Source organism: Ambystoma mexicanum, chromosome 11 (assembly GCF_040938575.1).
Source record: "Ambystoma mexicanum isolate Mex_15411 chromosome 11, UKY_AmexF1_1, whole genome shotgun sequence".
NCBI classification, from domain to species: Eukaryota; Metazoa; Chordata; class Amphibia; order Caudata; family Ambystomatidae; genus Ambystoma; species Ambystoma mexicanum.
The window spans coordinates 884,147,075-884,169,877 of record NC_090934.1 but is presented as its reverse complement, the minus strand read 5'-3'; the positions used below and the strand labels follow the sequence as shown (position 1 = coordinate 884,169,877).

Genomic DNA, 22,803 nt, shown 5'->3' with positions numbered 1-22,803 from the left:
ATAGCTCTTTTATGTATATTTTTTTAATTTTGTCTCGCATTCATTGTGCAGAGTACTTTTCTGCTGTATGTTCCATTTTGTTTAGTGCTCTCTTTGGACTACATTTATCCCCCGACGAATTTCCTACGAACTTTCTTTGTAAGGAAAGAAGCATGTTGGTTGATGAGGTTACAAGTAAGAATGAGTATGAGCGATTTTTGATTTTGTATGACTGTAGTGTGCGATTGTGTTACGTTGTTCAATTTTGCACAGCACTTGACACTTTAGGTGGGGTATCCACACATGAGACCAGCTCCGTTTTTGGAACCCACTCACAAATAACCTTATCTGTTTTCCCTGACGCACTGACATATCATGACAGTGCGTCATGATATGTCAGTGATATGACCGATGACATATCATCTAATAATGGTCTTTTATCAATTCTGTATATTGTGAGCTATTTGACCAACTTGTCTGGTTACCATTTTCTATATATTTTTTCTATGTTAAGCTTTAATAAAATTGTGTACTTTTTGAACTCTTGGCTGTTTAGTCTGTTTGAGGTCATTTTACAATCGGGCACCTAGCCCCTGGTATTGTTTGCCCCATGACACATAATTTTGCTTATCAAGGGTCACTAACCTTTTCTGAGGGATTGTCAGGATTGGGCGTTCTTGTCCCTTTTACTGCTCTTTGTTTTCTATGGTAAGCTAAGCAACCACAACTCGCGCCATCACCTTGCACTGCTAAGAACACCACCTAGGACATCAAAGATGACATCACAAATGTCATTGATGACATCACATATCTGGGCCAATTGTTTGTGTTCACTGACACATCTAGGACAGGTGGTTTTGTTCACTGACAGAATTATTATTTTTTTTTTTAAAAAAAGGTCCTATATATAGACGTTAAACTTGTCGTATGTTTTTAAAGTACATTGATTAGGATTTGGTCTCAGCTCCTGGTGCACATTCACGGGGCAATAAGCAGGCCTCAAACACGGAATTCATTTGTGTACATGAAGATGAATTTTAATGGGATTAACATTTTCTGGTGATGCAGTTTCTTCCTTACTTTAGTTGACCTGTATGTGCCTCCGATTTGTATGCATTGTGGGTCTTCATATGTATTTTTTGTACTAGCACAAGTGTGTAGTAAGTCTTGAATTGTTAGCTAGTTACTACACGTTTAACATTACTCAAAACCGATAAAATAGCATCATTATTTTATTATCCAAAATTACAAATATTGTACTTCTATGGTGCATGCTGCAGCCATTGCCTATGCTGCTTATGTACGATTAGGTTCCTGTATTAACAACAACACTCCAATTAAGGCTCTGATTCACAGAGCGTTTTCCAATGGGATTTTCCATTAGAATATGCTTCTGTGAATTAGGACCATAATGTTTTGTTTAGACAAGTACATTCTTTTTTCTTTTTTTTCCAACTTGAATTTTATTAATTTTGGCATTGGATGCGAACATACAGGTGGGTACATACTATACTTTAGGAGCTATATCAAGAAATTGTTCTAGTCCACCTTACCAATATTTGACAACATTAACGTTCGATGTTCCAATAAAAAGGAAAATGAAAGCCCTACCCCCCCTAGCCCCCACCCTCCCTCCCACATCTCGAGTCTCCTTTATCCGTGGCGTTGCGATGTTGAATCGTAGTGGGCTGCGTGACATTCATCTTCAATCGTCCCTAGATCATTGATCTCCTGTATGGTCTGTGACAGACATGGGCTGTTGTCGTTGGGTCGTTCAACGTTCCGCCAATGTTGACGTGGGTTGAGTGCTGATTTCATTGCTGCGTTGAGTCATCCATAGCTGAGCGTGGAAGTCTCACCAGGATTCCTCATGTCGTGCGGCCATGTCATGGAGTATTGCCGTTATTTTTTCCATTGTGTAGATGTTCGTGGCGATTTGTATCCAGTCCTTTTTTCCAGGTAGGCATGAAGATTTCCATTTTATCACGAGGGCTGCTCTTGCTGCAAGCAACAAGGGGGATACTAGGCCTTTTACCCTGATCAGTTCGTCATCAAGAAGAAAAAGAATCAGGAGGGGTGACAGTTCCCTCTCTATGCCGTCCAGCTGTTTGATCCATCCCAGAACTTCTTGCCAATAGATGCGGACCTTGGGGCAATTCCACCACATGTGCCAGTAGTCAGCAGTCATACCACATTGTCATCAGCATCCGAGGCTGGAGTTCTGGAACATTTTGGACAGCCTGTATGGATCGTACTGCCATCTATGGAGCAATTTTATAGTGTGTAATTTGTACTGGGCTGCAATTGATATTTTGGATGGCGTCTCACAAATTTTGTCCCAAGCCTGCTGGTCGAACTCTCTGCCGAAGTCTCTTTCCCATCTTGCCTTGCGACGAAGGCTCGGCACGTCGTCTTTGGTGATTAAAGCCCTGTACATTCGCGCTATGAGGCCCTTGGAGGTGGTGGTTGTGACCTGGAGCATCTCAAAGGGCGTTAGTTCTCTGTGTGGTTGCCTTCCATTCTTTTCTGGATAATACGCCCTTCAGTCGTAAGTACAGGGAGACTGGTATTGGGTGAATTTGGAGGGCCTCCTCTAGTTCCGTTATTGAGATGAATTTCCCTTTTCTCCATAGCTGACCGACTCTCTAGAGGCCGGCATCGAACCAAGATCGGTATATAGCATGTTCTGGGATTTCTTCTCTGAGGACCAGAGATGGCTCAGGGGCAAAGGCCACGTGGTGACTGCGAGCATCGCTTTCCCCTTCTTCCATATGTTCCACATTGTGCCCAATATTGGGTGATTGCGCAGTCTCCTCGTAAGTTTCGGTCTGGGGACCCATAGCCATTCTGCCAGGGTTACGTTGGCCAGAACGTTGTTGTCCTTGTGGACCCATTGGAGGTCCGTCCTATCTCGCAGGTGTGGGATCAGAATTCTAAGCTGTGTGGCTTGATAATAAGCGTTCGATGTCTGGTAAGCCTACCCCTCCTAGGTCCTTTGCCAATATTAAGACATTGTAGGGGATTCTGGGTTTCTTCCCATTCCTTAGAAAGTCTAGAATGGCCTTTCTGACTTGTCTGAAGAAATGTTCCAGGATTGTAATGGGCAGGACCTGAAAAGGGTATAAGAACCGTGGAAGGGTCACCATTTTGATCGCGTTTAGGCGTCCCATCCAGGAGATTGTCAATGGTTTCCATTTCTTAAGATCCGCCTTGAGGGCTTCGAGAAGCGAAGGGAAATTTGCTTCGTAGAGGTTATCGAGATGTCGCATTAAGTTAATCCCCAAGTACCTCAGTGTTGGGCCGCCAATGATCAGCCCGAGCGCTCCAAGGCGATTTGGTGTTCTAAGTTGGATCATGGAGCGGAAAAAGAATGGATTTGGCTTTGTTGATTTTGCAACATGAGAGTGTGCCGTATTCCTCTATCAAATGGATCGCTCATGGAATGGAAGACGTCGGGTTTGACACGTGAAACAGAATGTCATCCGCATACAAGGCAAGTTTATATTCTTTGCCATTCACTCGAATCCCTTCCACTGCAGGATCTGCTCGAAGCATTACGGCAAGAGGCTCCAGGGACAGCGTGAAAAGTATTGCCGAGAGGGGGCAACCTTGTCTCGTACCCCTGCTGAGGGGGAACCAACGGGAGAATTGAGAGTTCACCGTAACCGACGCCCTTGGGGTTGTATAGATCATCTTATCCCTCAGCGGAGTGTGGGGCCCAGGCCTATTTTTTTTAGGGTGGCCTCCAGGAAATGCCATTCGACTGTCGAACGCCTCCTCGGCATCGATTGAGAATAATGCTGGCTTATTCAACGATGTTTGGGCCTCGTGGATTAAGTGCAGGGTTTTCCGAGTGGAGTCTGCGCCTTGTCTGCCCAGGATGAAACCCACTTGGTCGTTGTAGATTATAGCGAGCATGTGCGACTCCAGTCTTGCAGAAAGGACTCTCGTATAGATTTTGGCATCGATATTGGACGGAAGGAGGCACACAGCTTTGGGTCCTTACCCTCCTTGGGGATGACTGTTATCAGTGCTTCAGAAAAGGATTCAGGCGCCACACCGGATTGAAGGATGTTGTTAAATAGGTCAAGTAGGTCAACCATGAATGGGAGAAGGGCATCTTTGAAAGTCTTATAGAACCCCGCTGTGTACCCATTGTTCCCGGGGGCTTTCCCAGTTAGGAGTCTTGATTGCTTCTTCAATTTCTTCTCCTGTGATGGGGGCTTCCAAGGTATGTGCTGTGTCGGGCGGGAGAGTGGGCAAGGGTATTTTGTCCATATACTCAATTATCGCTTCTGGATGCGGAGCAGCGCGTGACATGTATAGCTCCTCGTAGAAGTCGGCAAAGGCTTCCGGGACACTGAGGGGATATGGTTCGCAGGAATTTCCATCAGTCTGGATCGTGGGGACCCACCTCTCTTGGCGTTGACAACAGAGTCTTGCGGCTAATAGGGCGCCTGCTTTGTCCCCATGTTCATAATGCTTCAGGTATTGAAGCTTGCGCGCGATGCTACCCGCCTCCAGTTGTCGTAGTTCGTCCCTCTTGTCGTTGGCATCCTTAATCTTTTGCGTTCTATCTTGGTCGGCTGACTGTGCCATGCGATCAAGTCGGGTAATTTTGTTTCGGAGCCTATTTTCTATCAGTTGGCGCTTTTTCGCTGCTCCCTCCTTAATAAGTAGACCTCTCCAGCTAGCCTTGCCAGCTTCCCAAACTGTGTTCATGGCAGTTTCGCCCATGTTGTTAAGCTCAAAGTATTGAGTGATGTCCTGTTCAAGTTGTTCCTGAAAAATTGGGTCCTTAAAGAGTCTCGTTGCAACGCCATTTAGAGCAACTTCGAGGAAGAGCCATTTGATCGAAGGTGACCGTGATATCGTGGTCTGACCAGGAGATTGGGCTTATGATGGCTTCAGTCATTGCCATGACGAGGTCTGCGGTTAGGTATATTTAGTCTATTCTGGAAAAGGTTCCATGCGGAGCTGACAAGAAAGTAAAGCCAGTTTGAGTGGGATTGTTATGTCTCCACGCATCGATGAGACTGTAGGCATCCATCATATCTGCGGCCGATGGGCGTCCAATGCCCGCCGAGGGGGGCGTAAAGGTGCGTCCTGATTGTCTATCCTGTTCCGGATCCATCCACGTGTTCAGATCACCTCCCAGTATTACCTAGTCCTCTGCTTCGCTTATGACTTTCGGGGTTATCTTCTGCAGGAATCTAGCCTGTCCTGTATTGGGGGCGTACACTGACGCCAGGGTGATGACGATGCCTTGTATCTTGCCTACTAGGACTAGTGCTCTGCCGCTGACGTCCATCCATGACTTCAAATTGAATCACTTTACTGACTAATATGCCGACTCCCGCTTTCTTCAGTGGGCCAGCGCCCCAGTATTCAGAGCCTGACTTGGCATATAAAACCCTCCTCTCTTCTCCCTTGCTCTATCGGGTTTCTTGTAAAAAGAGTATATCTAGTTTGGCTCTCTTGCTACTAGCGATCTTTTGGTGGGGGAGTTAAGTCCCTTAACGTTCAGCGTGCCAATTTTGAGTGTGCCCTGCCTGTCACTTGATTCATTATATCCGCGGGACATTGATATGTTCGTAGAACTCAGTCGGAACGTCTCGCTGACCATGCAGGAAATTGCCACGATGAAAGTAATGTAATAGCTGCCCATACCGAGCGGAGGCTTCACGACTCAGTGTTCCCTCCCCCCTCCCGGGTATTAAGCCTCATACCCATTGTCCCCAGATCCCGTCGTTGACTCCTCATTATCGTCATGGGGTCTGTGTCCCAGGTTCACGGTGTCCGATTTGGACCAGATGCGTCTACTGTTGGACCACCAGTGAGGGTCTTAACCGCACAACCCCGATCGCGGCTATCACCTGTATAACTTCCTGAGCCCCCCCTTTTTTCATTCAGTCCCATTCTGTTCCCAACAGCATATTAACAAAACAATGACAACTGTTACCGTTAACTTGATTAATGCATCAATGCGTGTAGTTACCAGAGTCGACCCCACCAGTTGGCTGTCACTTCACGTATGTGAAAAGACCAAGTGACTATACCAAGTTCTGAAATGCTGGTAGATGCTGGACAATGGTGTCAGGCCATGCTTTACCACGATGGAGGATTATCCATTACTATATCATTTGTTGCTATCCAGTGTGTCATTGGGCCATCTGTACTTTCTTGATCCCTTGACTTTTTTCCTTCTCGCGCCTTGTGGTCCCCATCTCGCTCTGTTCTGCGATGAGTCCTCTTGCATTTCCTAGCTTGGCGTTGTTCCAAGAATGTCTGTAATGCACTCACGGATTTCTTCCTCAGAGCGGAGGGTTACCTTCCAGCTTCCATTCTCAAACATGAGGGAGAAGGGGTATCCCCAGCTGTATCTGGCCCCATGATTCTTAAGCCATTTCGTTAGGGGGCTACAGAGACGCCGCAAGGCCAGGGTGAGCGAGGATAGGTCCTGAAAAATAGTTATCTGGGCTCCCCCCAGGGTGAGGGTGTTGCAGGACCTGGCCTTTGTGAGTATCCTGGCTCTATCTTGGTATTTATGAAATCTAACAAGGACGGATCTCGGGCCGCCCGGGGGCCCCCGGCTCTGTGTATTCTCTCTACTGTCGGTTCATCAATGTTCTCATCCGCTGCTAAGATTCTGATGAGGTTGTGTACCGTTTGCTGGAGGTCTTCCTCTGTTTCCCCCCCCCCCCCACGTTCCCAAAAATTCGTAGGTTATTTCTCCTTTCCCTATTTTCCAAATCGTCAATTTTTAGGCAAATTTTGTCCTCCCTCCTCTCTATGCTATGCATTCTGAGGTCCAGCTGGGTTTCTAGTGTGTCTATTGAGGCTTGATTATTTTCGACACCCTCCAGCATCTCTTAGATTTTGTCCACTATTCGAGTCACCTTATCAATTTTGTCACCAAGATTCATGCCCATGTTTCGAATTTCGCTTAGGAGGGTGGCGATGTCCCCCTTTGTGGCTGCCACTCCCGTCTCAGATTGCTTCCCCTGACATTGTGGTGTTTATTCCCGGTTCCAAGTGTGGAGAGGCGTAGGCGAACCTGGCCAGCTTGCTTTGGATGTTCATATGATGCTTGTATACGAGGAGGCACACGCCCCTAAGATGGGGGCCTTACCCTCTGCACCGATGTAGTATGGAGGCCACAAAGTGCGTAGTGGAACGTGGTTCCGGGGGTCCGGGATGGTGGGACTGCGGTGGTGGGAGGAGGCACACACCCTGAGACCATGGGCCGTACCCTCCGCTTGCGTCGTTTACAGACCTAAGGCCGGTGTAATGTCTGGGGGCCAATCTCGTCGATGAGTCCAAGAGAAGACTTAATGGAGGGGTGCCTGGAACACGTATCCGTGGCTGGGGTGACCACCTTCGGGCCTTCAGTTCACTGTTTGGGGGCCTGCCGGGCCACGGTAGAGTGGAGGATGCTGGTGGAGGCCGCGTGGAGGAGTGCGTTTTGAAGGGGCCGGGCAGTAGCAGTCGCCGCTCCCGGCCTGCGGTGCGGGACAAGGCCCAGATCCCTCTGCGTCCCGTTCCCAGCGGAGAGTGGGTTTGCGTAACGTTCCGAGGTGGAGGGCGAGGGAGGCACCTACCCACTCAGCTGCGCTGCTTCCTCTTCTGCAGCGCCAGCCTCCGCCACAGCCCAGGCGGGGAGACGGGGATAGTGCATGGGTCTCCCCGTCGCGCACCAGTCAGCCTCCGTAGAATCCTCGGTGCAGGGGCGGGGGGGGGGGGGGGGGATTCCAGCTGCTCTGGGGAACCGCAGCTAGGTTTGTGTTCCACCCACCCGGATGATGGGAGGGGCCGGTCACTCCAGGGCCCGCATCCACGCTGTCGAGTCTTTTCCTGCTACACGTGTGTTCGAGGAGGGGAGGTTCACGCTGCGGGTCTTTTCTTCCCCCTGGAGACACCGTTTTTCACCAAAACTTCGCTCGGCGACGGAGGACTGGTTCACGCAGGGGGGGGGGGGGGGTCAAAAGTGGGGGCACATGTCATTTTGTTGGCCCACGTGTCGGAGCTCACACGGAGGTGCTGCTCATCCGTGCGCGCCCCCTGGTGGCCAGTCCAAGTACATTCTTTAATAGATTAAGTCGTTCATGATAGGTCTCCCGATCACCCCTGACATCTTGTTACCAACACAACCCCTTGTAGGAACTTTTCATCAAAATGAATTTGATATGCAATGTCAGTGATGTCATCAATGACATTTGTGATGTAATCTTTGATGTCCTGGGTGTTAGTCTCAGCAGTCCCCTGTGGTGGTGCGAGTTATTAACATAGGTTTTTCGGTTTTACTTGTAACCATAACGTCCCTTCAACATTTTTCTGTGAATTTCATGGGTTTTTACCAGTGCATGCTAATTTCCTAAAGCTTACTAATATCATACTTATCCCAATATAGCGACATTTTTGTCCAATTTACAAAGTGTCACCTTAAAACCCTGCCATTTCTCACCTTCTAGCATCGTTTTTAACACTTCCATACACTTTTTGCAACTTTTTCCACTGTTTGTGTCCGTCTGACGTCATCGCTGACTTTTCGGACAGTGTCACGTGACCGCACACGGCATGATGATGTGTTCATGAACGCGTCCGCACTTCGCAGTCCAGTCCAGTTCGGAACTACACTTTCTAGTGATCTAGGCACTTTTAATCTCAAAATGTTCCCCTTGCACAGCTTCTACACCTATTCCTACTCATTATCCATTAACACTAGTACAGAGCACATACTTTGAAGAATATTAGTAAAACTGCTTCTTTACCACTGTTGGCAATGTACCAAAGGCTAAAGCTACCAGAGTGAAATGCACTGAGTGCGCTGTACTCCGTCGTTGTCTACCTGGACAGTAATCCTACACACCACCTCCATGCACCACCACACCCAATCCAACCATCGCAATGCTCTCAGAAAGGCTGTTACTTTCTTAGCAAGTAGTAGGCGGTCTTCTTCCACCTCATCTTCCTCAACTAATACTGTAACCACACAGCCTACTTTTGTGGGACACAACTACCTTGCAAGCAATAAAAGAGGCTGTTGATCCATATCTTTCGAAGACAACAGTCCTCTATATACACTGCAAGCTGTAATCAAGGAGCATGAGAAACACTGCCCCCTACCTTAGATGTAACACACGCGCAACATCTTGCCCTGTCCACCTGCCCCTCCATATTAGTGCTTGGTGCCTCTTCCCTCATTTACCTCCCCACCTTACGTTCTAACCTCGCCTGCATACAAAAAAAACAAGAATGGTTCCTTTAGAAACCACCTTTCATATAGAACTAGACAAAATAAAAATCTTACAGACCACCTTCTTTACATTGCTCAGTAAAGTAAATAAATAATATTTTCCAACATTTCCATTAGCATTTTGTGTTATGATAATAATGGGAATAATGTGGCGTTTGTCCCCCGTTGCAGACACTGGAATGGGGGATAACGGGCCGCCAGCCCAAGTTATCGGCCCAAGCGTAGCGAGGGCAGATTATAAGGGCTACGGACCGTTATCCCCCATTCCAGCCCCTGCAATGGGGGATGAAGGCCATTAGCACCCTGGGTTGCCAAAGCAGTAACCCGGAGTGCTAACAAACAAAAGAGGATTTTTCTTCCTACACAGTGCCACGTGCGGCATCTCGCAGTAGCGGCGTCCCGCTGTAGGAAGGAAAATCCTTTTCCAAGATGGTCACCATGGAAAGGGAAGGCAGGAATCTGTACAGAGCCCCTCTACCATTTCCATGGCAGCCTGCAGAAAGCAAAGAGAGAACCCTATGACCATATTACCACAAGCACATTCCTTTCCCTTTCAAACCTATCCCAATTTCGAAAAACGTTATCACATATCCGGTTCCTGGTAGACATGGCCATTTTATCCCCATTGGTCGTCCCTCGTGGTCATGGCCAGTAGCCACATTGTCCGGGTCATGATCTTGACCCGGACAATCTGGCCACTGCCCATACTTCAGTCACCAAAGGTATATCACTATTTTTTGTACCTACATTATGACACAATTCAAAAAATAAAACACTAACACTTGCAAAACCATGCTTTCAGGTCCTTGCCAATGCTCCTTACACAGGTTTGCTGGAAATCATTTTTTCAAGTGTCAAAATTGACAAACATACATACAACAGTCTTAACTTAGCCCCCACTTGACAAAATCAATATCAGACTTGCAGAAACATTCAAGGTTGGGTCTCTACTCTTTCTGAAAACTTGTGTTCACATTCGTCAAACTGCAACAAAGTCATAAGCCATCTAAAAATGTTGAGACCCCCCCTCTAATTTAGCCCCCTCTTGTCAAAACCACCAAACTTTGCAAAAACATTTATATCTAGATCTAAAATCGTTTTGCAAACCTTTGTGCAGATTCGTCAAATGGCATCACATTTATAAGCCTTTACAATATTTTGGGACCCCGCCCCTCTAATTTTGTTACCTCTTGAAAAAACAGCACCACACTTTCCATCAGGGCCAATCGGAGGCCTGTCCGCTGACCGAACAGGGAAGTAAATCCACGGACCAAACCCAGATATCACCAATTCTTTTTTACCTACTAATTGGTAGTCTTTAAAGAAACTACTGGACAGATTTACACCAAATTTACAAGCTCGCTTTCGGGACCAACCCATTGCTCCTGCCGCAAATTTGGCAAAACTCCATCCAGCAGTTTGGGCTGTAGGCATGAACACATTTTTTTTCCATTCATTCTATGGGAAAAACCACAAATATTGGTAACCAAAGCAGGATCGATCTGACAGTGCCATTCACGTTTTTGAAAAGTTTCGTGAGGATTCGTCCAGGGGGACAAAGTTATAAACCGCCCAAAAAGTTAACCATATACAGGGCTGCTACTGCAGGCCCTGTAATATATATATAAATTATGTTTGATATTGCTTATGTGGGTTAAATGCTCAGTTGTAAGCAAACTACATGCGAGACCCCAACAGTACTAATACTGAAACAGCAAATGCAAAGCAAAACTCTAACATTGTCAGTTAACCTCTTCCTAAAATTGCAATTGATTCAAAAGGACATGATTTCAACAATATTTTTTTTTAAAAATAATAATTAAAAAAAAAAAAAAGGAGGTTAACGCTATTGTCTAATCCTATATCGCTTTTGAAAATATATTTATGGACCGGGATCAAAATTAAGATTGGATAAGCAGCAGCTAAAGGCAATTCCTGGATATAAACCATTAAACAGTGACCAGGAGCTACCACTGGGGAACAAGGAGCCAGTGCATGGCCTTTGGCAAACCTAACTTTCATGTAAGATGTAAACTTATTTTGTACATTTCCTATATGAGTCCTTGTGCTTTAAATGTGGTTGAGATGAGCCCTAAAGTTGATTTATAGATTTAATTCTGTGCTTTTGGGACATATAGGTGTGTTTTTTTGATACCCGTTGGCTGGGGAGCCAAATAAAGCTGTTGGTTTCAAGTTAACCAGGCTCCAAGCAGGAGCTACATGGCTCCCAGCCCCCCTCAATTTGGAACCCTGATATATCTCGAAAACTCAATATATTGCCCGGCCCCATTATAAAAAGGAAATCCTCAGGGGACGGTGTAGATTGCAATGGGCATATAAACGAAAGGAGTGAAAAACTCGAAGTGACATTGGTGGCTGAACTCATACATAAGAACTAAAGCTGGTACTACATTGTCTCGAGTGCACAAGCTTAGGGAAGAGATCAAAAACATAACTGCAGCTGGAGCACACACGTTTTCTCTAAATGGACCCAAACATTATTTGAAGAGGGAGACAGGCCTTTGAGACTGATGGCCCAAACACTAAACACTAAAATGCCAACAGTGTGCCCAAATAATTGAAAAAGAAATAAAAAATATATAAAATGGGGTATATACCAATCAATACTCGCTTCGCAGAATATTACAGGGATCTTTATGCTGCACCCTCACAGAGTATTGCAACCCAGATACATCACTTCCAGAATCCGACATGCATAGCATTAAAACCTAAGCATCACCCTAACTGGCCCACCAACACAACTAGGGCCACCAAAGCGAGCACCACCTCTCTATTATAGCCCCAACCGCACACCCATTCAGCAGCCGACCGGACAACAGACCCACACCTAACGGCCACGACTAACCTGAAAGAGTAACCAGGAACACACTAGGTACAACCGTCCATCTGCCAACATACCTGCAGGGAAGTCAGCCTCCTGACCTGGAGAGGAGGCGAGATGGGCCAATGATTGATGATCAAGAACTTTGGTAGACAACGCTGAGTGGACACCAAAGACTCACGAGAGGCATTGCCAAACTGACCAACTTACTAACATATTCCCCCCCCCTTCCTGCTCCTCCAACATAACCGACGCCACTATACATGACTAGGGGCTAGCCGCACTACACATAAAAACACCAAGGATCAATCTAATGTTTGCACCCTACCAATCTTCTAAGATTCAACACTAGAGGGAACTCACTGAAAAGTCCATAAATCCATCAATCACTATACAAGTACACACCAACACAATAGGTTTATGACTAACAGCCATCCACAACTCTGGACCCTTATGGATACAACTAGCCAATGAGCACGACCACAGCCCCAGCCTAACATCACAAGACACACACACCAACACAAGCACAAACCTGAGGCACTGAGTCCTACACATATGGTAAAAAAAAAAAAAAAGGGGGCCTCCTGCACCAGCTACCGCATGCAAGACAATGGTCACACACGCCATTTATTCGTGGTCATGAACCTAACCTACCATCCTATCCCCACTAACACAACCAGCCCTCCTCTCTTGCAGAGCCACGTGAGTGCCTGGAGAATGCCCCTGGGTGGGAGCATTGCGCGGTATAAATCAACATAACATAATCTAGCAGACCGCCGTACAATATCTGCAGATGAACTGCTCTCCTTGAATGCGCCAATTACAGAAGCGAAAGTATCCAAGGCCATTGCTAGCTTAGCTCCCGGAAAGGCGGCCTACTGATAAAATCTATAAAAGGCAATGATGACATCACTGGCGTCTACACTGACAGTGGTTTACAGTGAAGCAGGGCAGTTACAGATATCAATGGGGGTGGCAAATATAGTCGTTTTCCACAACGATCCCACACAGCGCAGCTCATATAGATCAATATCACGTATTAATAGTAACACAAAGATATTGGCCAAATGCCTAGCACTCCAACATGTCAAACCCAATTTAGCACACCAAGATCGGACGGCTTCATACACAACAGGCATTCATCGGATAATGTGAGGCACCTACTGCACATTTTCTCTAGTCACCCAAATGATGAAGAAATGGTACTATCTCTCAATGCCGAAAGCATTCAATAGGGTGCGGTGGAAGAAGGGACTGCCTGTTTAACATACTGAACAATTTCTGCGTGCAGGGGCGATTCTTAGATATGATCAAGCTATTATACAGCAATTCCGCTGTTCTCAGGCCTGAGACAGGGTTGTCCTTTATCGCCTCTACTTTATGCACTAGCCATAAAAATATGAACTGAGGAAGGGATGACGTGTATTAACACGGGAGATATTGAACATCGTATATTGCTCTATGCCGATGATGTGCTATTATACATCAGCAAGTGTACTAGAGTTCTCCCACACCTATGTATAATTATCCGAGAGTATGGCTTGTTGGCTGCATAGAGTCAACATGGGAGAAAAAATAAATAAGTTATTTTTAAAATCAGAGGCAATGCCGATGCGTTCGGAGAGCCAGGTGGGGTAGTCCCATTTAGACTACAGACACAAGTCGATTACATACCTGGAGTATGGATAAGCGCAAACTTCAATGAACTGATTCAACCCATCTATTTTACTCGATCGGTAGAATTAATGCAGTTAAAATTAATACCTTGCCCAAATTGGAGATGTTGAAAGACAAATTGGAAAAGGTATAGGGGGCCAGAAGGAAGCAAGGCTCAATATTAAAATACAGCAGGCAACAAAAAGCAATGGAGGGCTAGAGCTTCCATCTTGGAGGGCTTATTGTCTAGCGGCGCAGATGATCTGGGTTAAAAGGTGGTTTAATGATAAGGGCAATGCTGCCTTGAGCCTAACCGAGTTGGAGTTAATGCACCCATACCCACCTCAAGAGATTGCCATACTGCTCAAGAAGGATTAAGTTACATCCCATACTAGGCCCTACGATAAGACAATGGCACCAAATACTTCGATTGACAGGGACAGAAGCAAACATCACCCCGGTGTGACTCAGCATACAGGCAGTATTGTCCTTAGTACGAATGGACGAAATGTAGACAGGAAAACGACCCGATAAAAATATCTCAAATACAAGGGTCCTCACACAACACTCACCCACATCCGCATTGTTCGGAATAGAAATAGAGGAATGGCATGAAGATGGCATGGTGAGGAAACTCATACAGATCCCGCTGTTTATAGTCCGTAAAGTGATTATCCCCAGATGGAAATCTGAGACACCACCGGACCAAGGGATATGGGGTAATCCTCTATCCAAAACCTGTACATACAAAAAGAGAGCCTTTGCTAAAAGACAACCAACCAATCGGCGGGTGGGCTATGTGAGTTGTTTGACCAATGTATATGAAGAGAGGGAGGAGCCCATGTGTATGTCCAATAACGAGAGTTGAACGGTAACCCAAACACACAAAGGGGTTATGCAGACGGGATGTTTATTATGAAAGCCTGTATGTGGCTCTCGAATACATACAGTCTGGTAATGGGTGATAGATATCCTAAGAGGTAGAGGCCGGGATGTTTTGCCTTGACCACATATGGAAATAATAGTGTCCATTCTCCACATGGGTGATGAATCGACATTCAGATGCACACAACTGTGACAGAATGTGTTGCCAAATGGACCCAGATTTGAGGATAATATCAAATAAGGCAATACTGTAAACAGGGTCGAAATTGAAATTCTATGAGCAGGAGCTAAAACCAGCTGCTGGGTATCGGGCATCACCCTGTAGGCAGGAGCTACCGCAGCCGACCCGAACTACCAGAGATGCCCATTTAACCGTTTGTCCATTGTGTTTAAACGTGTATTAGATGTATTCTAATTCTTCTTCGTTAACATTATCAAATACTTGAGGTTAATGTCACATTTACATGTTTGGAAGGCACCAGTGGGCCCTAGGAGCCAAAAGTAGCTCCTGGTAGCTGTTGGTTTCAAGCTAACCATGCTCTATTATGCTAGAAGCAGGAGCTAAATAGCTCCCAACTCCCCTCAATTTTTAACCCTGGGCCAACCCTTCAAATGTTGAGAGGGACTATCTTTAGAGACCGCAGAAGAGGGGTGAACTTACTTGTGTTGGGGCAGCCAACTTCTTTACATATTCTAAAGAGACTTTTCTAGTGCAGCTTTAATGCTACAAGTGGTTAACTCTCTCTGTGTCAGAAACACGCACACTTAAGAACTGCTGCGAGAATGAGCCCATGCCCTACAAACACTAACACCCCATCTCGATTTCAACTGCCTTAAAATAAATGCATCTAAATGCAGGTGCCACTTTAAATTAGTATGAACAGGTTTATCTCCACACAGTTGTTCGCTCAGCATCAAACATCAATGGCTTCCCAATAAGGAAGGCAGTTTTATCTTACTTGTTAGATGGGTTTAATCTGAATATTAAGTTGTGTTCTGTTTTGTACACGCAACCATACGTAATTAACCAATTCAAACCACCAATGAATTAGCCATCAACCACCATTTGGCGCACGTGCCGATTTCGCCAATCCTTTGGCTTTCTCTAGGCTAAGTAGTGATTAGCTGTTTAATTAGCAAATCATTAAACACGTTAAAGATCTGTATCCCATTAGATCCAACCTTGTCTGCATCTCACTGCATGCAAGTTTACCTGTCTTTTACAAATATGTAAACCCAATTTGGTCTGATTCTCATCAAGATCAAGTTAAATCACAAGCTCATTACATAAGTTAATTATTCCTACTTCCGTAAGAATATGGAGTTGCGTCTTTTGATGTTCGTGGCGAATGATTTTCGAAATTCCGTTTTTCTCTGTCTATTCAGAAAGGATTATTCTTGATGAGAATCAGACCAAAACTGGGTTTACACATTTGTAAAAGACAGATAAACTTGCATGCAGTGAGATGCAGACAAGGTTAGATGTAATGAAATAGACACCTCAAATGCATCTTTACCACGTTTAATGATTTGCTAATTAAATATGTAATCACTACTTAGCCTCGAGAAAGCCAAAGGATTGGCGAAACAATAGTTGTTTGAATCAAATTAGTTAATTTCGTATGGTTGCATGTATAAAACAGAACATCACTTAATATTCAGATTCAAGCCATTTAACAAGATAAAATTGCCTTCATTATTGGGAAGCCATTGATTCTGAGCGAACGATTGTGGGGAGACAAACCTGTTCATTACAATTTCCTAATTGACTGGTAGGGTGTTGCAGTTCTCTCCCCCACTCAATACAGTCTGTATTGAAATTTCAATAATTCTAAAAGGAAGTAGGGTTGGCACTGTGACACTCAGCAACACCCCCTAAATTAGTAATTGCTGTGTCTTTGTTAAGTGCAGCCCCAAGCACTTTTTATGGTCTGTATCCGGTACTGTCCTGCCACGGTGATTCAGCCAGGTCAAGTTAACATAACCCAACATTTAAGGGGGTTGGGTGGTTAAAGATAATGCTTTCATTTTGCGCACTCAATGGCCATTGGTGCCACTGGTTGGCATATATGCATCACGCTCGTAACTACTTTGCTCCCCATGCCATCTTCCAGGGACATTGCTTCTGAACTCCCTCCTTTCTCTATCACTGCCTGCACCACCACTGAGGAAAGTCTATCGACGTTAACGCAACTCCCTGCCTGTGTTGTCCTGACCCAAGAGCACCGCCAAACTCTACTCTTCCTGCACACTTGCAGTCACTCTTCAACCCATTCCCCACACATCCGGTCCCTTTACAATGCACCCTGTGCAACATGTGCCCTTCACCCCACATATCATATGAAAGCTCTCAAGTTTCCCGTGACCATGCGATAATGTTCCTCCCCCTTAGATTCTGGGACTTGTAGTTCTTCTTTCCGATTTGAAATTTAGGGAAACTACAAGTCCCAGAATGTCAAGCACAGTCACAAGGACACCGATTTCACCTATTCCTCCCGCTCCACAATGAGCCGAGACAGCTCCGCAAGATGCAGCCTTTTGGCGCACCACTTCATTTCACCTCACCTGATCATGGCGCTGCTGCAGAGCAGCAGAGAGGCCAACAGAAGCAGGTGGGAAACCCCCATGGCTGTATGCTGCGTACGTAGTGCTGCGCTCTGTACTTGCGCAGGGATCTCCCGGTGCAGGCTACTTCAGTCTCTCTCCTATGCGCACACTGTCAGCTTCTTTCCGCTATTGAAGGAGCAGTGACTGTGCACCAAGCATGTGACACTGAGTCAGCTGACAGTGACCTTGCAGTCATGTGATCGACGTTAGAGGGAGGAGGGGCAGTGCCAGTGCCTCTCGAAATGAACAACAAAAGCAATAACGCTCCAGTGAGCCTTGTAGGACGTTCTGACCATCGTTGTTTATTAGATAATGCTTTCATTTTTTAGTGAACTAAAAGCTATGGGATTTATTGGGGTCGCCCAACATATCAATGTGATTGGATCTTCATTATATTTTGAAATATAACATACATGGCAATTTGTTGGTTCTGTAGGGAGGGAGATTTCATTTCGAAAGCGGGAGAATAAAATATTCCCATTTCATTGCTTTGGGGTTTAGGATTATTTTAGGAGGGAGTAAAAATGTGCAGTCTCCCGCCTAAATTGCCAGGAGGGTTGTCATCGGGGCTGGCCCCAAGGATGTGCGGGGCACTGGGCGGCATAAGATGTGCAGGGCCCCCTTATTTGTTTGTTTGTTTATTTTATTTGTATGGCGCTCCAAACCCAGAGGTAGAAGGGCGCTTAAGAATTTGGTTACAGCGTTGAGAAGTATCTTTGTGTTGCATACTTCGTACAAGTTTATAATATATACATATATATACAGTGGTCAATAAACAGAACATATGCAGTAAGTACAATATACAATTTTCAGAATAAATACAGTGTCTAAGCCAGTTACCGCACGGGTCTAGAGTTAGTGGTGTTATTCTTTGTTTAGCAGCCAGCTGATGACCTGCTTCCTAAAGATCTGGAAGGATTCGACAGTTTTGATGTTAAGCGGTAGGGAGTTCCAGAGTTGGGGGGCAAGCCCTGTGAAGCTTACCCCTCCAGCTCTTTTTAGGTGGAACCTGGGCACTAATAGGCAAAGAGTGTTGGAGGATCTGGTGAATCTGGTGGCAGGTTTCAGGGTGAGTTTATTAGCTAGATAAGGTGGTGCTAGGTGATTGAGGGCTTTGTACGTGAGGCAGATGGTTTTTAGATCAATTTTTTGGCGTATGGATAGCCATTTGCAGGCTTTCCTAGTAGCAGAGATATGCTCTTGTCTGGGAATGTTGAGGGCTGCGCGCAAGGCGTTATTTTGTATTACCTGCAATTTGTTGAGTACGGATTGATTAGCACCTAGGTACAGGCTGTTACAGTAATCCAGTTTGGATTGTATTAGGGCCCTGGCAAGGGTGAGGCAGCTGTTGGGTGATAGGAAGGGTCTGCTGGCCCTAATGAGCTTGCCAGTATAGACAGCGGCTGAGGCGGTCATATTGGTGTGTTTGCTAAGGTTGGTGTTGGCATCTAGATAGAAACCAAGGGTTTTTACGCTTTTGGCTATGGGAATGGAATGACCATTGATGGTGATGTTATTATAGCTAGGGTCAAGTTTAGTTGGGGGAGCCGACGATTAGGAGCTCTGTCTTCTCATCATTCAGGCAGAGACCATGGGAGGCCATCCATGCCTGAATGATGGAGAATATTTTGTTGATCCGGGCGGAGTCTTCTTGGTAATTACCAGAGACAGTGAGGAGTATCTGGGTGTCATCTGCGTAGTTTGTGTAGGTGACACCCAGATGGTCCAGTTGGCCAAATAGAGGCTTTGTAAATATGTTGTACAAAGTGGGGGATACACAGGAACCTTATGGGACCCCGCATTTGATGGGGATGGGGTCTGCTGCAGCTGTAGTGGAAAAGACTCGTATGGTTCTGTTTGCCAGGAAGGATTGTATCCATGTGATGGCAGGGGAGGAGAAGTGGGCTGCGGTGGCAAGGTGATTACAGAGGACTTCATGGCTGACCAGGTCAAAGGCCGCTGAGAGGTCTAGGAGGAGTAGGATTGCGGCATTGCCTTTGTCTTTAATTTCATCAATCTGGCTTTTGAGATCAACAAGGGCGGTTTCAGTTCCGTGTTGAGGTCTGAAGCCAGATTGACGTATTCCTAGCAGTTGGTTGGATTCTAGGTATTCCTGAATTTGGATGTAGGCGACTCTGTCCAGGATTTTCAGTAGGAAGGGGACTGTGGTGATGGGCCTGTAGTTTGTGGGTGTGGCCGGGTCGAGGGATTGTTTTTTCAGGAGAGGGAGAACCCATGATTGTTTTAAGTTGCTGGGGATAGAGCTATTGGTGAAGGATAGGTTGATGAGTTTGGTGATGAAGGGGGAGAGCTCTCTGGCTGCATCTTTTATGATCTGAGCCGGGCAGCTGTCTCCTTTACAGTTAGAGGGTTTCAGGGAGGTGATGATTTTTTGAACTTCCGGGATGGTGACTTTTTTGAACGAGCAGCCTGCGCTAGTGTTGTTAGGTGTGGGTAGGCTAAGGTTGGTGACATTATTGTTGAAGAGTTGTTGCCGTTTGTCTTCGATTTTAGTTTGGAGTCCTAAAATGTTACTGTTGAGGGCGTTCTGGATGTTGGTGCACCAGGATTTGTCTTTCAGGCAGGTTTCTGGAGGTGAAATAGGGTTTTCTAGTTCCTTCAGAATTTAGAATAATTCTTTAGTGGAGGATCCTGCCTGAGTGATCCTGGTGTTGTATGTATCTTTTTGGTCCGGATTATTGCATGAATGCTGACCGTAATATTACAGAAAATTATTTCACAGAATGAGTCTTTAATATACATAATATCATTGGCAGTTACATTAAAAACACGTTGCCATTAGTAAGGAAGGAGGCAAATACAATGTGACGTCCAGTATATGATTTGTCACTGTTAACATGTACGTATGTGGCAATATCAAGAGTGAGGCTTTATTTTGCAGTAGCAGACAAAATGGGAAGGGAATCTCATCAATGTGCCCTCTGAGCCTTCATTGGAGAGGGTGAGCAGGCCACAACTGTTTGCCGAGGTGCAGGAATTGAAAGGTGAAGTCTGGATCCCATAACAGAATGTTGCAATGCAACTGAACAGGTTAGGTGACTGTTGCTGAGATGTTATGATTATATATTCCTGTAAATCATGTGGCTTTCTTTTTCCCCATTCCTGCTGTAAAATGTTCTGTAAAATGTGGTGTTTCAACTATGGGATGGGTATGGTTCCCTTGCATCACTAGGTGTCGGAACTTCTGGCTCCATAGCAGAATTCGAAAGCTAGTGCCTATGAGCATACGCACAGCAAGTGTACATATCTTAAAAAGAAATATACAAGTTTGATTCAATTGACCTTTCCCCTTAGAAGAAAGTGCACCAGACAAAAGAGAATCTGCATTGAAAAAACATTAATCAACACCAGAAAATTCCCCTGAGAGCAGAGATTTTCCAATGACTATGCTGGCAAAGTGTAAAAGGTGCCCACCTTTTAATCCCAACAATCTATAGTGACATTTTCGCAGGAAAACAAAATCCCAGTAAGAGACACGTGTTTTGGTGACACTTGTATTTGTTCTTGTGGGTATGCGTATGCACTTGGACAACCTGGGTGAAATCCTTGTAGCCAAACACTTGAGCAAGTTTGCCAGCCTCAGACATGCCCATGCGGGGTAGCTGCCATCCTCTGAAAAAAGTGTGCCTATCTACATGTATCCTCTACATATGCCCTAAAAAACAATACATGTCAACATTGAGGGAAAATAACATCTCCAGGATTGCAACCTCTTACCACATCCTGGGTATATATAAATGACTTGCTTGCCTGCTCATTGTTTGCCCTTACCCCCATGTTTGGCTTTGAATAGTACTGTTTTTATAACTATGACTTAAAAAGTACACAAACCATAGTAAGGTATTGACATAAATATATACATCCTTATAGAAACATGTTAGGCAAAAAAAAAAAAATCTATTGTGGCATTATTCTCCTGTTTTTGAATGAAAGAATACAAATAGCAGAATGCAATTCAGCATAAGGCAAAACATGGCCTTTGAGTTTTGAAAATGTGCTTTCAAGACTTAGGGCCTCATTACATGGTAGGCGGTAAGGGTTTACCGATACCGGTATTTTACCGGTACCGGTAAACCCTTACCGCCTTACTACGAGGTCCCTTTGCGGGTTGGGGAATTTAACGCCTGCTTTTTGCAGGTGTTAAAAACCTACCCGCAAAGGGACCAGGGAGCTAATTACGGTGCCGCAATTTGAGGTGCCGTAATTAGCACCTTCCCCATTCCCATTATGCCCTATGGGGCAAAAATGGGAATGGGGAAGGGCAATGCGGGAAGGGGGATTTACCGCCCCACCAACCTTGGAATAGGGCGGTAATTCCCCTTTCCACCTAGGCGATGCCAGTATTTTACCGGCATGGACCAAGGTGCTCGTAGCACCTTGGTCCACCGCCATCCATGTAATGAGGCCCTTAGACTATTGAGAGAAAAGGTTACCTGTTTCTGTTTCAATATTTAACAAATACAGGCTTTATATATGGTATAATGAATATTATACATGCTACCAAAAATAAACTATTTTTAGTGTGCTAAATATGAACATCTGAAAATGATGTAGTTCATTTAAAACTGCTCTGTGAGATATATATTTTAAGTGGCCTGGACGAGGGTGTGCGCTTATTGCAGCTAACTGGCTTTGCGTGTGATTTTCGACTAAAAATGACCCTTTGCATTTCTTAACACGGAAACACCTTGCCCAAACCAATGGTCTCTTATATGAGCCATGACATGTACATTGTTTCTGCTTTAAAAGCTAGGCTAGAGCAAAGGAGATGATTAGCAGTAATTATGGAACCTGCAGCGTCTGATGGGCCACTGGGAGGGGTTATTTGTCTTCAGAGCATCACAATGGCTTGGGAGGTGACACTGTGGCCTTGATCAGAAAAAGTGTGAATCGTCCAAGGAAACAGCACAGCCCCTCTTTTAAATAATATGATCTGCGATAGCCGAGGCAGGCAGTGGTGCCTGCAGGGGCCTCCCTGAGGGCGACACCCTGTGTCACCGCACACACTGCACATGCCTCGGGCCAGCTCTGGTTGGCATGTATGATATAATATAGCTGTCACCCACATCTGTTTGCAATCCAGGAGCATGCGTGTGAATTCTGATAAAATAGGTGATCATAGCTCTGTGAGTTAATGCTCATCTGGTACAGGTGCGTATCTAGCCTTCAATACATAGGTTTGATTCCCATATATATATATGTGTAACCACACGCACACAGTATATCCTTGGTAGATTGAAATCTCAGAATGATACAGATTAAAATTCTAGCGAGATACTGGATCAGGTTAAAAAAGTATTTTCGGAGGCCACCAGGGGGCGCAGGCAAGATGGCCGCCTGAAACTCAAGCTCCCTTTATGGCCCCAGGAAACCCACGGATAAACATGCCTTAAGTGCTTTTTAACCCCATCTACCAGCGATCGTTGAGGAGGGGAACCGCTGTGGATTACCCAGAAGCTTGTCCGGTCTTCGGAGATGCCCCCGTTCCCCAGATGGCGACCTGTGAACGGCGACCCCCTGCACCTGAGGGAAGGCCCCGAGCGGGAGCTGCACATTG

General features: G+C 45.5%; 1 protein-coding gene across 1 annotated transcript in view; it reads right to left on the bottom strand.

Annotated features, from left to right (window-relative positions):
* Positions 1–17,413, bottom strand: part of CTSD (cathepsin D) — a 227,607-nt gene extending 210,194 nt beyond the window's left edge. Inside the window, exon 1 of the mRNA XM_069623953.1 lies at positions 17,184–17,413. Within this exon, the coding sequence (XP_069480054.1) occupies positions 17,184–17,245 (62 nt within the window). The 5' untranslated portion in view covers positions 17,246–17,413. The remainder of the gene's footprint in view (positions 1–17,183) is intronic.
* Positions 17,414–22,803: the final 5,390 nt, after the last annotated feature.